Raw genomic sequence first — 15,227 nt, forward strand, 5'->3', positions numbered from 1 at the left:
TAAGGCTGTTCTCAAATACATATTAAATATGAATTTTACCTATACCACAAATAGAATGCATAACTAAGATGTTTAATTCATGCCGAATACATGATTTGAAAACCAGTTTGTAATTGCTCATACCATGGGAACAAGGAAGGATTCTGAGTTTGTCTCCGTCTTCATATTCATCCAGGCAAATGGCACATACATCATACTCATCTCCTATGGTAGAAAGTTGTACATCAAAATTATATTACAAGACTGAGAGCTGCCACAACTTTCAAGTGTATCAAATTAGGCCCCACCTGATTATTTTAAGATGTTTTAGAGTGGGGCATGGGTGAGGGAGAAGGGAGTATATATGTGAGCAATTCTTTTACTAATACTATTTTAAAACTTGAGACCTCTTCACATAATTAACTTCTATCCAAAATGCATGTTGTATTTATTTACCATGATGCACTGAATACACTTACTACTATTACAAAGTAGACTTTTAGGAAAGCAAAAAAAAACACAAAATCTGAAAATTGCTATTAGAATTCTAATGTAAGTTAGCTATTTCCTAAAATGCTCAAATTATTGGTACTTCTTAATCCAGAGGACATCTTCAAAACTTCATTTACTATCATTTTGCTAATACAGAAATGATGGCTCAGATCCAAGTCTTTAAGAAGTACTTTTCATTTATGAAATAACAGAGGGCCAGCTTTCCATGGTTCTTTTGGCTTGTACAGTCTTTTAGTTGTCTGCTTCAGTCAGGATTGTTTGGCTTATAAGTATACAACAATGTTTGTCTAACTTAGCTATTACAAATGTACAGAAAACTCCAAGTGACTATGTTGCAATATATTTTTCATCAAATCAATATGCCCTGTTCCCCCACCCCATCAAATTACAAAAAACAGATCTACAATGCCAAAGTTAATTCAATGCATATCACCTTGCAAAGATAAGGGTTATGTTCATCATAACCCAAATGAGCTACTCTTGTAAATTCCAGGAAGAATGTACAAAAAGAGGCATAAACAAGAAAGCTATACTTTATGCCTGAAGCCTCAAGCCCACTGCAGACACCAAAGTGAAGGATTTTACCTAGTAATCATGGCAAGTCCCACAGTAAGGGAATAGAACACAAGCCTTGGTTGTTGCTGTGTGGTATAGTGAACAGACTGTTAGAACCCAGAATCAGGAAAACCTGGATTCAAATACTATTCTGATGCTTAAAAAATGCATTGTAAATAGTTGGTTAATAAATGTTTGATAAATAAACTGAATTATTGGCACCTCATCTGCAAAATAGGGACTTTAGTTATTTAGTTATTTATTTAGTTATAGAATATATATTCACAAGTTATTGTGAGGCTCAAATGAGAATCTAAAATTCTTTGTAAACTCTAATATGCTATCACACTATATAGATATTATATAGTTTTAAAGTATTACTAGTTTTTTTGTTCAAGATCTTTAAATATAAACAGTACCAAATGTTAAATATATTTTGTATTAACTATGCTAAAAAGATATGTTGTGCGAAATACATTTATAATACTACCCCAACAGATTTGCTTTTCAATAATGCTCCATGGCTCGAAACCTTGCTAAGCTTGGCTCTCACTTTGGTTACAACATTGTGTCTAGTACTGTTTTCATGGAATCAGCTAACACTAGGTGATGTGTGCATATGCACGCCCACACATGTGCGTGCACGCACGCGCGCGCGCACACACACACACATACACACACGAGAATTACTGAGTTAGAAGGCACCTCAGAAGGCATCTAATCCAACCTCCACCTACGCAGGAATCTCTTTTCACACGTTCCTGACAAGCAGTCATCCAACTTCCACCTGGAAGCCCTTCAATCTACCTAAGGGACAATGTGGCCAAATGGATAGGGCATTCTAGGTTTGAATCTTGCTTTAGTTACTTATTAACTATTACTCTGCACAAGTCAGCCCTCTCAGAACCTGTGTTTCATTATCTATGATAACATTTACATTACCTACTCAATATACTTGTGAAGAAGTGCCTAAGCCTTAAAGCACTGTGAGTTATTGGTAACTACTACTCCTTTGCAATTTCCACCTCCCCCTCCCCCCCACCCAGTCCTAGTTATGCTCTCTAGGAGCAAGCACAAATGTCTTTTCCAAACAAACTCCTTCAAAAACTTGGAAAACCTATCTTGTCCCACTATCGGTAAAAGCTGGCATAAAGCAATGTCATCTTCATATATCACAGAATATCAAAAGGAAATGAAATTAGCTGTAGACTGCAGTAATCTCTTGTACATACTTAAATTATAGCCTAATGATTATATGGGTGAACATGTTGGTTCTATAACACATTCAGGGCCCATCAAATATGTTTTCTTACAATATAATTCCTTGAAGGCCAGAAATATTTTCCATTTTGCTTTTGTATCCCCAGAACCCTACATCTAATAGATACTTCAGTGCTTGTTGGACTGGATTTGACATCAGAGGTTTTGTACTGACTAATAGGGGCTAACCTTCAGAAATTGGAGGCTTTGCTGAGCCATGAGCCATGATCAGCATCCTGGAAGGACAACAATCTTGGAGGTAAAATCATGACAAAGTGATCTGTAACGGATTGTAGATTTTGATTACTCCTTGTTTGGGGAGGGGAGTTTAAGAAAATGGGCTGAACTGAATAATACATAGTTTAGGAAGAACTGTTTAGACTTAAGCATGAAAGCCTCCCAGGTATGTACTAGGCAGATAAATTTTTTAAGCATAGCATTTAGGGAAAACTTGGGAGAACTAAAAAGAGTAGGAGCTATATCAGATGAAAATGTTTGATTTTTGAATTTACATAATGATAAATCACAAGGCACATTCATCTCAAGCTACTGAGTGATAGATATGTCCACCCAGGGCTCTGTTCTTTAACTGTGGACAACAGTCCTATGAATGAAGTCCCACAGTGAGTCACTCAGTGGCATGCTATAAGCAGTTTTACATTAAATCTCATACCCTCTAAACATCTCAGTATGGTTGCTAAAAAAAATTACTTTACAATGAGCTAAAAAATTCTACTACTCATGTTCCTAAATATGGATGTAAATCATGACATTTTAGAAGCTGTAGTAACTCTTCCAGGCCACTAGGGTAACATTTTGCTGTCTATAAAGAGAGACTTTGACAAGAGAGTAGAGAGGGGATTGGTCTTGGAGTCCAGAAGACCCACATTAAAGCCCTGCCTCTGACAAATGCTGGCCGGGGGGGTGGGGGGGGGGGCGTGCGTTGCTCAGGGCCCTGAGCAAATGGCTTATCCTTTGAGTATCCCAAGGGAACCGCCCTGAGGATACCAGTACACAAAGCTAAAGTTGATCTGCAACAGTGGAATCAGTCAAGAAATCCAAGTGCCTCCTAGATGTTCCTCAAGCTAAGCCCACTAAGGAGATGTACATATAAAATATACAAAGGGAGGTCACTAACAGTTGAAAGGATCAGGAAAGGCAGCTTCCTACAGAGGATAGTGCTGGCTGCATCTTAAATGGAGAGAGAGCCATGAGGTGGAGGTAAGGAGGGGGTGTATCCTAGCACAAGGGACAGCCAATACAAAGGAATGATGATAGAACGTCATGTGTGTGGGACAACAAGAAGTCCTGTTTGTCCAGATTACAGTCTGGAATGGGGGAAGTCATGTCCAATGAGACTAAAAAAGAGGATGGAGCCAGGTCATGTAAGGTTTCAAAAGCTGAAAAGTTTCTTTGTTTTTTGTTTTTCTGGAGGCCTAGGAAGCCACTGAAGTTGAGTGACTAGTTGTCACAAGATTAGTTCTACGTTTAAGGAAACTTACTCTGGCAGCAGTGTGTGGGGAGAGATTTGAGGCAGGGAGCCATTTAAATGGCTAATGCAATAATCTAGGTGAGAGGTGATGGGGGACTGAACTACAGTGAGTAGAGCAGAGGGCAGGGAGGAGAGAGCTGCCGAGGTAGAAACAGCAAGATTTGGCAACTGAACAACCTGTGGTATAAGAGAGAACGAAGGGTTGGGAATGATGCCAACACAGCAACCTGAGGCACTGGAGACACAAAAGTGGTACCTTTATTAGGAAGAAGGAAGTTTGGAAAAAGGGTTTGGGGGAAAAGAGAATGAGTTCAGCAAGACACATAAGAATTTAAGCTGTCTCTAGGACATCCAGTTTAAAATGCCTAATAGGAAACTAGTGATCTGGGAGCTGAGTTTGGCAGAGAAAGGGGCTGGATATACAGATCTGGGCATCATTTGCATTGAAATTAGGAAGTTGATGAGGTTACTGACAGAGGCTAGAGAAGAGAGCTAAAGGGATTGAGGAGTGATTAGCTATGTAGAAGAAAAACTAGGAGTGATGTCATGAAATGCAGAGAGGGGAATATTGTGAAAACCCAGAGGTCAATATCCAGGAAAAGAGAATGGTCAATAGACTCGAATGCAGCAGACAGACCAAGAAGGATAAGGACTAAGAAAAAAAATGACCAGATTTGGTAAGCAAGAGATCATTGGTAAGTGTGATTTCAGTTGAGTGAAGAGGTGAAAAGGCTAATTACAAAAGATTGAGAAGGGAGAGGGAAAATGGAGGCATGAGTATAGATGAATTATTCAAGTAATTTGACTGAGAAGGGAGGAGAGATAGAGGAAATATCTTGAGGGAGATAACAGTGAAGGTTTTTTGGGGTTAAGGGAGACTTGGGCATGTTTGAAGGTAGAAGAGAAGGAATCATTTGATGAGAGGTTGAAGATTTGAGAGGGGAGAGAGGAGATGACTAAGGATGCAATCTCCTGGATAAAATGGAAGGATAGGATCATGTACACATATAGAGGGGTTGGCAAAGAGAATCACTACTTCTTTGTCAGAGACTGGGAGAAAGGAGAGAGCGGGAGATAATATGAAGGGGTTCTGAGATAAGCTCACCTCAAATGACTTCATTTTTTTAGTAAAAGAAGAGACAAGGTCTTCGGGGGGGAGGTGGGGTAGAGATGAAGAGGTATAAGGGTTTAGGGGTGGGGGGAAGAGATCTGAAATAGCTTCTGTGGGTAATGAGATAGGGAACCAATTAGGAATAACTGATATTTCTAAAATTCAGGTCTGACCATATCAAAACTTCACATCCCACCCCCAATTCCAGTGACAACTGATTAGCTCCAGGATTAAATATAAAATCACCCGTTTGGTTTTATATTCCTTCATGACCTGTCCTCTTCCTACTGTTCTAGTCTTCTCACTCCCTTCCATGTAATCTGTGATCTAATAGCATTGGTCTCCTTGCTATTTCTCATCTCTGAACACCAAGCATTTTTACTGCCCCCATACCCGAAGTAATCTTCCTCCTCTCCTCCAAGAAGCTTTTCTGACTCCCTCTTAATCTTAGTGCCTTCATTCTCTTAATTATCCTCTGCACAAGGTTGTTTGTATTTTGTTTCTCCCATTAAGTAGGGAGCTTCCAGAAAGCAGGGCCCACTTTTTTGCCTTTCAATGTATCCCCAGAGCTCACTACAATGCTTGCAACCTAGCAGGTACTTAATAAATAAATGCTTCTTGACTGACAGAAATAAAAGGTTTACCTTACTGTAGTCAGGGTCCATTTAAGGTTGGATAAAATGAATTTGCAATGTACCCAGTCAGCATAACGGTGAGAACTTCCTCTAGTTCTGTCTAGCAGCTAGACATACATACATACATACACACACACACATAATGCAGAGTACTGCAGAAAAGATACTGACTCTGGAGTTCAGTCCCATCTGGAACCCTCACCACCTGCGTAACCTTGGGTCAGTCATTCACTCTCCCTGGCCTCTGTTTCCTCAACTGTAAAGTGAGGAAGCTGGAACTGATGTTCTCTGAGGTGCCTTCTAGCTCAAGATGCTATCATCCTTTGACCTTTTGATGGCAAAATTACACTGCATATATGGTAAAGAAACAAAATCAAATCAGTCCACTAAAAGTAACAGTTACTACTGGATATTAAATGTTTATCACCAACTAGGCAGATATACACACAAAGGTATATATGAATGCAACATATTTACTCTTACTGGCAAGGATAAAAACATCTCTCTTGCAGACTAAAATAAAAATTCTCGAAAAAGAAAAATCTAAAATAAAATAAAAATTCTAGGTGCTGGGAAAAATTCATTTTGGACAATTCTAAGTTTTCCCTAAATCTTTTCCTTACTCTACACTAACTTTTTTATTTTTTCATTATTCCTTATGAATTCTAACATCATAACATGGCTGCATTTGAAGGACAATGGATGTGCGCTTGTATAAGTGAGCTCAACGAGCATTCAGGAGCTTTCTAAATAAAAGGAACAAAATATTAAGACATTTATTACCATTTTGAAGGTAAAATGAGTAAACAGGAATTAAGAGGAAATTTTACAATTAGAGAAAATGGATCAGATAGTCTGAAACCCTAAGTCTAAACCAATGAACACTTCAGCCAAATGTATGAAATCTTATTTTCTTGGTAGTTATTTGTTGGAAAGGAAAATTACTCAACCCCACTCCTTCCCAAATATGTTTTCCCCAAGAAACCTGAATCAAGTGTACAACCAGGAAAACAGACTAAATAAAAATTAATTAGATAATGTTCATTGTATTTGAAGAAGTAAATCAGTATATTAAAAACCAGTACACAAAAAAATTTACATAATTATAACATGATGCTCTTAACATAAAAGAGCTTAGTAAGAGCCAGATTCAAGTCCTGTCTCCACTACAGACTAGATAAGTAACCCTAACAAGTCACTTGAACTGAAAAATTCTCCAAGCAAGTCTCCAAGACTCTAAGTTGCAGAGGCACTGACTAGAAATGATCTAAGGAATTTCCTCAACCAGTGTTTCTCCACACCAATGAAACTGCCTATCTAGTCCCCATCCCCATCACACTAACATCTCCTAAATTTGCTACCCGGAATTTCTTTCAAAGAACCATGATAACAAGAAAGTATAGTTCACTTCATTTGCCAACAATTACTGAATATAATACAGAGCCTGTTGGCAATCATCTATATAGCCCCTGAACATTCTTTGGCGCCAAGTTCAGTCCTTTTCTCCACCCCAACTCCTACCGTCATGTGACAAGGCTTCAATATACCACTGATGCTCCCTCCAATACCCTAACCTCTCAATTCCTTATTCAAGTCATTTCTCATAACCCATTACTCTATTTTATATACTCTAGTCTATGACCAATCCACCGACAATTGTTCTTACACCCACATTCATGAATTCTGAAATTCCTTTCTCATCACAATCAAACATCAATCTCACTTTATGCTTTACAACCCCCACCCTGTTCTCTGTCCTCACTGTTGTTCCCAGGCCATGTCTCTTGCACTGGTTCTACTCCCCTTGCTTCCCTATTTTGAACCTGTGGTAAACTTTGCACTGTAATCTGCTCTCCAATCCTTTGCCCCCTCATCACTTTGTTGATCCTATCTTGCCAAACCTCAACTCTGGTCTGCTGCTACCCCCAGAATCCCTCACTCCGATCACATGCTCCCTTGTCATCCCAAATGCTAACCCCCTACAGAGATAATGTTACACTCACACGTCTAAATTGCACCTGTTCATATTCTAATCAGTCATTATCAAATATTTATACATTTCAGGTACAAAAGCACACCAAGCTAGTTAAGCTTTTTAACCTTTTTTTTTTCTTTATCAATACTTCCCACAGTAGGCTGTGAGAATTTCTACTTTGTGAAGGCAACTTTTTGTAACTCCCATATTTTCCTCTTTAAATTCTCCATCTCAGAAATACCATTTAAGAGTGCAAAAAGGAATAGGGCAAATGAATGTGCTTAGAACTACATGGGCCATCTTTTGACCTCCTTTCCCTATATCTACTCACTAAGTCAGATGATCACTAGTAAATCATTAAGCACTACAGATTTCATTGATTCCCCACTAATTTTACCACCAGAGATCTCCTTGAAAACAAAAGACATAATTAATGAACACGTTCAAGACTAAAAGATATAATTACCACTCTGTGAAACATTTGTTCTATGCACTCCCCAGTGTGAACAAGGAAGAAAAATATGACTAAATACCAACGCTATATCCACATGGAGAGATGCTAGAAACTCTAAGACATGAGGCTGAAGTGGTTTTTCTGGGACCTGCATGCTCCCATCAGTCATATGCCTCACTCACCCAGAAAGAAGAAAGGAAGAATGTGGATTCTCCAGCCTTGACAGAGCTGTAGCTGGCTAAAGATGATGTCTTAAAATCGACAAAACTGAAAACACAAAAAATCTGGGTGAAAGAACTATAAACTAGATGCCTGAGAAGAGCCTGGCAAAAAAAAATATCACTTCTGATGAGACTTCATCTTCTTAGTTATGAAAACATTATCGAACTTTTGATAAACAGCATCATCTGTCTGAAGGGAGAAGACTTAGGTGCTTCTCAAAGAAGCAAGTTATAACCAACCATCCAAGCAGTGGGGAAAAAATTACCCAAAATTTGGCTCACAAGCTATCTATTTTTTATGGCTACAAAAGGTATTTTCCAAATACTTACTACTTTGGCAGCAGCCAGACAGAAATTTCTGATTCTATTCAGTAAATTGAACATTAAACACCTACTCTGTATCAGGCACAAGGGATACAAAGACAACAAAAGCAACTGTCCCTATCTTCAGGGAAATTTATCTATTAGATAAATTATTACTGAATATTCTACTAAATAAAAATTATTAAGTATGAATGGTCTATGATAGAAATACAATGCAATATTTCATGATAATTAAAATAATTAAATTTATAAGAAGGGTGAAAAGATATTGTACTTCACACATACAAAATAACAAATTACTTAAAATTCAGGTATATTGAAAAAATTGGAACTGGAAAAATAGCATCATCTATCACTTCTAGAGTGACTCATAACAAATGTGTTCTTAAACTGAATTAAGTTTAAAATCAAGTTATAATTTAAATATATTTTAACATATAAAGTACCCTACAATTATCTTTTTATTTAGAGACTGTTAAAAGTCAGAAGTTTGTAGGGGGTGAGAGTCTGCAATACAACTGGGTAAAAAAAAAAGTTTGAAGCTTTATAAAAAGAAAATAATTAAGAAAATGAAATACTAAAATGAAGAGGAAAAATAAAGAACATCAATACTTTAAAATGTTGTGGTTAATCACAACAATAGTCTCAAAAGTTGTGCTTTTATTTGGGAAAAAGCAACATATAAATCAGAGATGGAAAATGTAATGAGTAGATGTAAATAAGACTACATTATGACCTTGTTGATTGTGCCATTTAATAATAATTTATAAACTATACTCCTACACCTTAAAGTACTTGGGAATATGCTTGGACAAGTTACAGAGTAAAAAACATACATGTACCTATATACATGTATCTATGTGTATGTACACAATACTCAATCAAATTTGGAAAGACGTCATAGGGCTTGTAAAGATGACAAGATTATCTGTCTAAAGGGGAGATAGAAATGAGTCACTGCCAATCTTGGTTTAAGTGTGAATTTAAGGTTAGGGTTTGCAGGTCTAAAATCATCACTGAGGTGAATTTGAATGAAGTGGATAGTGTGTGTGCCTGTGAGAAAACTGCTACGTTACAGATTGAGACACTCACCTATGGTCACATATATAGTATAAATGAAAGCTCTGACTCCAGGTCCAGGATTCTTTCAACTATATCATCCTACCTTAAATATAGGACTTCACTTTTATTCCCATAAAATTGCATCTTGCTGGTTTTAGGCTAGCCCTAATAGCCTATCAAGGTTATGTAAAACCTTCATTCATTCATCACTCACATGACTATGCTTCCCAACTCTGCGTTAAGTGCACAAATACTAATTTCTTCTATATCTTTATCCAAAACCATGAGAAAAGTCTTGACCAGAAAAGAGACAGGGAGCCTTGTGGCCCTCCACTGTGGATCCCCCTCCAATTTAACACAGTTTCACTCTGACACAGAACCATCAAACAATACTATGCATATGGTTGTTCAGTCAACTTAACATCCACTTTACAATTAAATTCAATACAATTCAAAAACATTCATTAAGTGTCTCCTATATTCAAAGCACTGCCCTCCAATCCACATGTTACCATGACAAGCCACAAAGAAATCATGGCTAAAATATTTCTATCTTCCTATCTCTGGCTGGGTTTAATATTATCTTTTCTGATTATTTTAAGCACCTTAGTTATTTAACTAATAACCTGAATTCCTTATTTAGGAAAAGGTAGTTCTGCTACCATTGCTTTCTGCCTCCCATTTATGAAAACAACAGACATAAAAGAGCATGTTCCACATTCCTTCAAAGAATATCCAAAATCCTAAAGTAACCTCTTCTTCATGGTATGCCCATACAGTTTATCAGGCGGGGCAAAAGGGGCAGTAACAAGAAGAAGCACAGCCAAAATTTACCCCAAATACAGATCTAGAAAATGCACCAAACTAATTCCTGATCAGGAAATTCAAAAAAATTTCACAGCAACTCATTTTTCCAGCCCAGGTCAGCAAAAGAAGACAAAGGCCTGTGGACACACACTGGGGACAGGTTCTAGCCAGGAAAGGCCAAGCAAACCATTCTGGTGAAGGGAGAGGCTGTATACCAGAGAAAAGAAGATCCAACTAGAAGGGGCCTGACATTTTGCAGAATGTACCCAGTTTGCTTTTTTGGTAAGAATTCACAATCTGACAAAAATTTCTGGAAAAACTGGAAAGCAGTTTGGCAGAAACTAGGCACAGACCAACACCACTATACCAATATATGGTCAAAATGGATAAATGATTTATTTAAAGGGTGACAGAATTAAATTTAGGGGAGCACAAAAAAATGTACGTGGTCAGATCTATGGAAAAGGGAAGTTTCTGTTCAAATAAGAGATACAGAAGATCACAGAAAGTAAATGGATAAATTTGAGTACATGAGTTTAAAAGTTTTTGCACAAACAAAACTAATGTATCCAAAATCAGAAGAAAAAGGAAACTGGGGAAAATTTTACAGCAAAAAAAAAAAAATTCACAGCAAGTTTCTCTGAATTGACAACACACACACACACACACTCTCTCTCTCTCTCTCTCTCTCTCTCTCTCTCTCTCTCTCAAATCTCAAATATATAGAGAACTGAGCCAAATTTATAAAAAAAAAATAAGAGCCATTCTCCTATTGATAAATGGTCAAAAATATGAACAGGCAGTTTTCAGAAGATGAAATCAAAGCTATCAATAATTACATGAAAAAGTGCCCTAAATCACTGTTGATTAGAGAAATGCAAATTAAAACAACTCTGAGAGATCCTCTCATACCTATCAAACTGGCTAAAATGACAGAAAAGGAAATGGGAAATGATGGCAGGGATGTTGAAAAACTGAGACACTAATACATGGGTGGTAGAGATGTAAACCACTCCAACCATTCTGAAGAACAATTTGGACTTATGCCCAATGGGCTATCAAACTGTGCATAGACTTTGATCCAGCAATACCACTACTAGGTCTGTATCCTGAAGAGATCAAACAAAAGGGAAAAAGGACCTACATGTACAAGAATCCCCCTGCAAAGAGAGAACTGATGAACTTGGAGTACAGATTAAAGCATACTTTTTAAACCTTATCTGTTTTGTTTATGTATTTGCTTTTGCAATATGGGTAATATTTCATGTTTTATATGACTTCACATGTATAATCAATATTATATTGCTTGCAGAGGAGTGAGTGAAGAGAAAATTTTGGAATTAAATTTTTTTAAATGAATGTTAAAAATTCTTTACATGTAATTGGAAAATATTTAGCAAATGAAAATACATTAAAAAATTAAAAAAAGAATGCATCCAGTTGTGGGTCACAGTTCCAGCATGGAATGAGAAGGAGGACCTGAGCCTATAAGTAGTGTTTTAGATTGAGAAGTGGTCTTGGTTCCTAAGGCATAAAATAGAGAAACAAAAACCAAAACCAAGTTCAGAACCAAGCAGCAGCTGTGTGGCTCTGACCCTAGGAGAAGAAAAGGGTCCCAAAATGAAGCCTGTAGAGGGATTACCAGGGCAGGAATCTCAGACCAAAAGGAATCTTACCACTCTATCACTCTGACCTAGCAAAATTGTCCAAATGGCTGATAGTCACATAGCAATCTACTGGACCTTCCAACCAGAGGCAAGCCCACAGTGTTGCTCAGACCCAAACCCAGCATAGGAACTTTCAGAAACAACTCAGAGTAGGAGACCAGTGCTCAGATTTTGCCAAGGATCACACTAGACTTTGCAGGCTTCCAACCTGAATTGTACCTGGGATGCTAGAATAACAACACTCAATGCCCCAGGAAAGTGGCAGAAGGACTTGCAAACTCAGAGCAGACAGTTCCCTGAGATGTTACAGAGCACAGTCCTAAAATAAAGTCCAAAGTCAAGAAGCAGCCTGGAAAAATGAGCAAACAAAAAAAGAATCCCAGCATCATGAGCAATTATGGTGACAGAGACACTCAAGATGCAAACCTGTAAGAGAAAAATGACACCAGAGCATCTACAAAGCCTTAAAGAAAAATACAGCTTGGGCACAAGTTTAATGAGAATTCTTGGAAGAGATGAAGAAAAAGGAGGTTTTTATAAATTAAATGAGAGTAATAGAAGAAAAATTGAAAAGAAATGAAAGCTGTAGAATAGTTAGAAAAGGAATCAGCTTGGCACAATAAGTACAAAACCTTATGAAAAACAATTTCCCTGAGAATTAGAATAAACAAAATAAAAGCTAAAAACTATGAGAGAAGAATTACTAAAGCTTGAAAAAGAAATAGAAGAAAATGTAAGGTTTCTCATAGCAAAAAAACAAAACAAAACAAAACCAAAAAAAAAAAAAAACACAACTGACCTGGAAAACAGGCAAAGGAAAGAGAAACTTAAAACTCATTGGATTATCTGAAAGACATGACAGAGAGAGAGAGAGAGAAAGAGAGAGACATTTCAGGAAATTTTAAAAGAAAACTACCCAGATATCTTAGAATGAGAGAGTAAAGTGGAAATTGAATCCACAAGCCATCTTCTGAAATAAACCTCAAAATGAAAACTCCCGGAAACATCACAGCTAAAATCTAGAAGTTCCAGGTCAAAGAAAAAAATAATACAAACAGCCAGAAAAAAAAGATTTAAGCAGTAAGGAACCAGTCAGAATCTGATAAGACTCAGCAGCCACCACTATAAAGTAGCAGAGAACTTGGAATATAATATTCCATAAGGCAAAGAAAGGACTCATTCAATTAAATGAAAGGATCTTTAAGCATTCCTAAAGACCAGAGATACATAAGATTTAGAAGTACATACTGAAGTAAAAAAAAAAACAAAACCATTAAAAATGTAAACAAGCGTGAATAATCACAAGGAACCAAACATGGATAACCTGTTACATTCTAACATAAGGAAATGATACATGTGTCCCTTCTGAATCTAATTACTGGGGTCATATAAGGAGTCTAATCAGACAAAGGGCCAGGGAATGGTTCCGTTATCTTGATGATCATAAAAGAATGGAAAGGGAGAGGAAGAGAAATATATACAGGGTGTTCCTAAAGTCTGGACATATAGGAAATGTGGAGTTATTGCATCCAGTTCACGTGAATCTTGCGAAGTGCATCAACCTTTGCATCACAAATGATAAAAATCACATTGAAGATGTTATCTGTTAATATTCCAATTAAATAAAATATTGTTGAAAATTTCATTCATTTCATTTCTTGAAAATATGCATTTTTGCCTATGTGTCCAGACTTTAGGAATACCCTGTGGAGAGGGCAGAAGGAAAAGGGATGAAAGGAGGGGAAATAAATCTCACATAACTGGGGTGTACAAGTAAAAGTGGGGTGTACAAACAAAAAAAGATGATGGAGGAGGAGGGGAACGGACACCTGAATCGGTGTGTGTAAGAAGGTATGTAGGGGTTCATGTCCACAGACACACACAGAAAGGCATTTTACTCAGGGAAACAGGAGGGAAAAGGGATTGGGGTGGGGTTAAGAAGGGGATAGATTAAAGGAGAGATTAACTTTAAGCAAATCAATCTCAAACCAAGGAAGTACACAATTATTTATAGCAACTCTTTTTGTAGTGGCAAAGAACTGGAAACTAAGGAGGTTGAACACAAAATGAGCATGAATGTGATGAATACTACTGTGTAATTGCAAAGTATGAAGAGGATGGTTTCAGAAGTGGGAAGATTTGTATGAACTGATGAAGAGGGAAGTGAGCAGAACTGGAATAACTTATTTAACAAGACAAACAACTTTTAAAGACTTAGGACTCTAATCAACACAATGACCAATTGTGACTCCAGAGTCAAGTTAAAACATGCTGCTCATGTCCTCATAGAGAAAAGATAGACTCAGAGGGCAGACTGAGACATATTTGTTTACCATACATGCTATAATAGGAGTTCTGTTTTTCTTTCTCAACGGGAAAGAAGTGGAGCCAGAAGAAGAGAAGGTAAATTTTCATTGATTAAAAATTTTTTTTTGATTAAAAACAAAAAAATTTTTTTTACAAAGAAATGGCTGGGGCAAAGATAAAGCCCAATAGACTCAGGGAGGGATCTGATTGGGAGGACAGAAGAGTAGTAATGGCAGAGCAGAAATTGGTCAGTGTGAAGATGAGGGTGACAAGGTAGTTTTGGGAGGGAGGGCATGAAAAATTGGGAGGAAGTGAAACACAAAAGGCAGCCCTTCAGCAAAGTTTTGAAGGGAACCAAAGACTCCAAGTAGCAGAGGAGAGGAAGGACTATAACCAGGTAGGGAAGACATAAGGGACAAAGGCAGAGAGACTACAAATGGAGCATCACTGTGTGAGAATAGCATGAAGACCAGCATGGTCAGATTGTACTTAGAGATGAGATGTGTGTGAGAAGGTAAGAATGGAGGAAAAGCCCAGGCTGGAATAGACTTCCAAAAATGATGAAGAAGAAGGACTTTTTTTTACATGACAGAAGGGAAGAGAAGGAAGTTCACAGAGAATTACAGACAAGTAAGATAGCTTTTTAAGTAATATATTCAATTATTATAAATTTTAAAGAAAGTAGCATCTCATAGGATCTTTTTATTGTTTTGAGATAGTGTGCGTGCCTGTGTCTAAATGTTCTCCCTTTATTGGTGTTCAATAAATTCAGCTATAAAGTAAAATTTCTGAAAATACAGAAGCATCAGAATACTAATAGAACTAATGGCAAACTGAATAAAAGCAGATTCAGGAAAACTATATG

At 37.2% G+C, this 15,227-nt stretch overlaps 1 protein-coding gene across 2 annotated transcripts in view; it reads right to left on the bottom strand.

Moving 5' to 3' along the window:
- RNF13 (ring finger protein 13) overlaps positions 1–15,227 on the bottom strand; it is a 92,707-nt gene that overhangs the window by 1,839 nt on the left and 75,641 nt on the right. For both annotated transcript variants that reach the window (XM_036756345.1, XM_036756346.1), the window contains one exon: positions 124–204. In XM_036756345.1, the coding sequence (XP_036612240.1) occupies positions 124–204 (81 nt within the window). The remainder of the gene's footprint in view (positions 1–123; positions 205–15,227) is intronic.

The sequence above is a fragment of the Trichosurus vulpecula genome, chromosome 4, assembly GCF_011100635.1.
Source record: "Trichosurus vulpecula isolate mTriVul1 chromosome 4, mTriVul1.pri, whole genome shotgun sequence".
NCBI classification, from domain to species: domain Eukaryota; kingdom Metazoa; phylum Chordata; class Mammalia; order Diprotodontia; family Phalangeridae; genus Trichosurus; species Trichosurus vulpecula.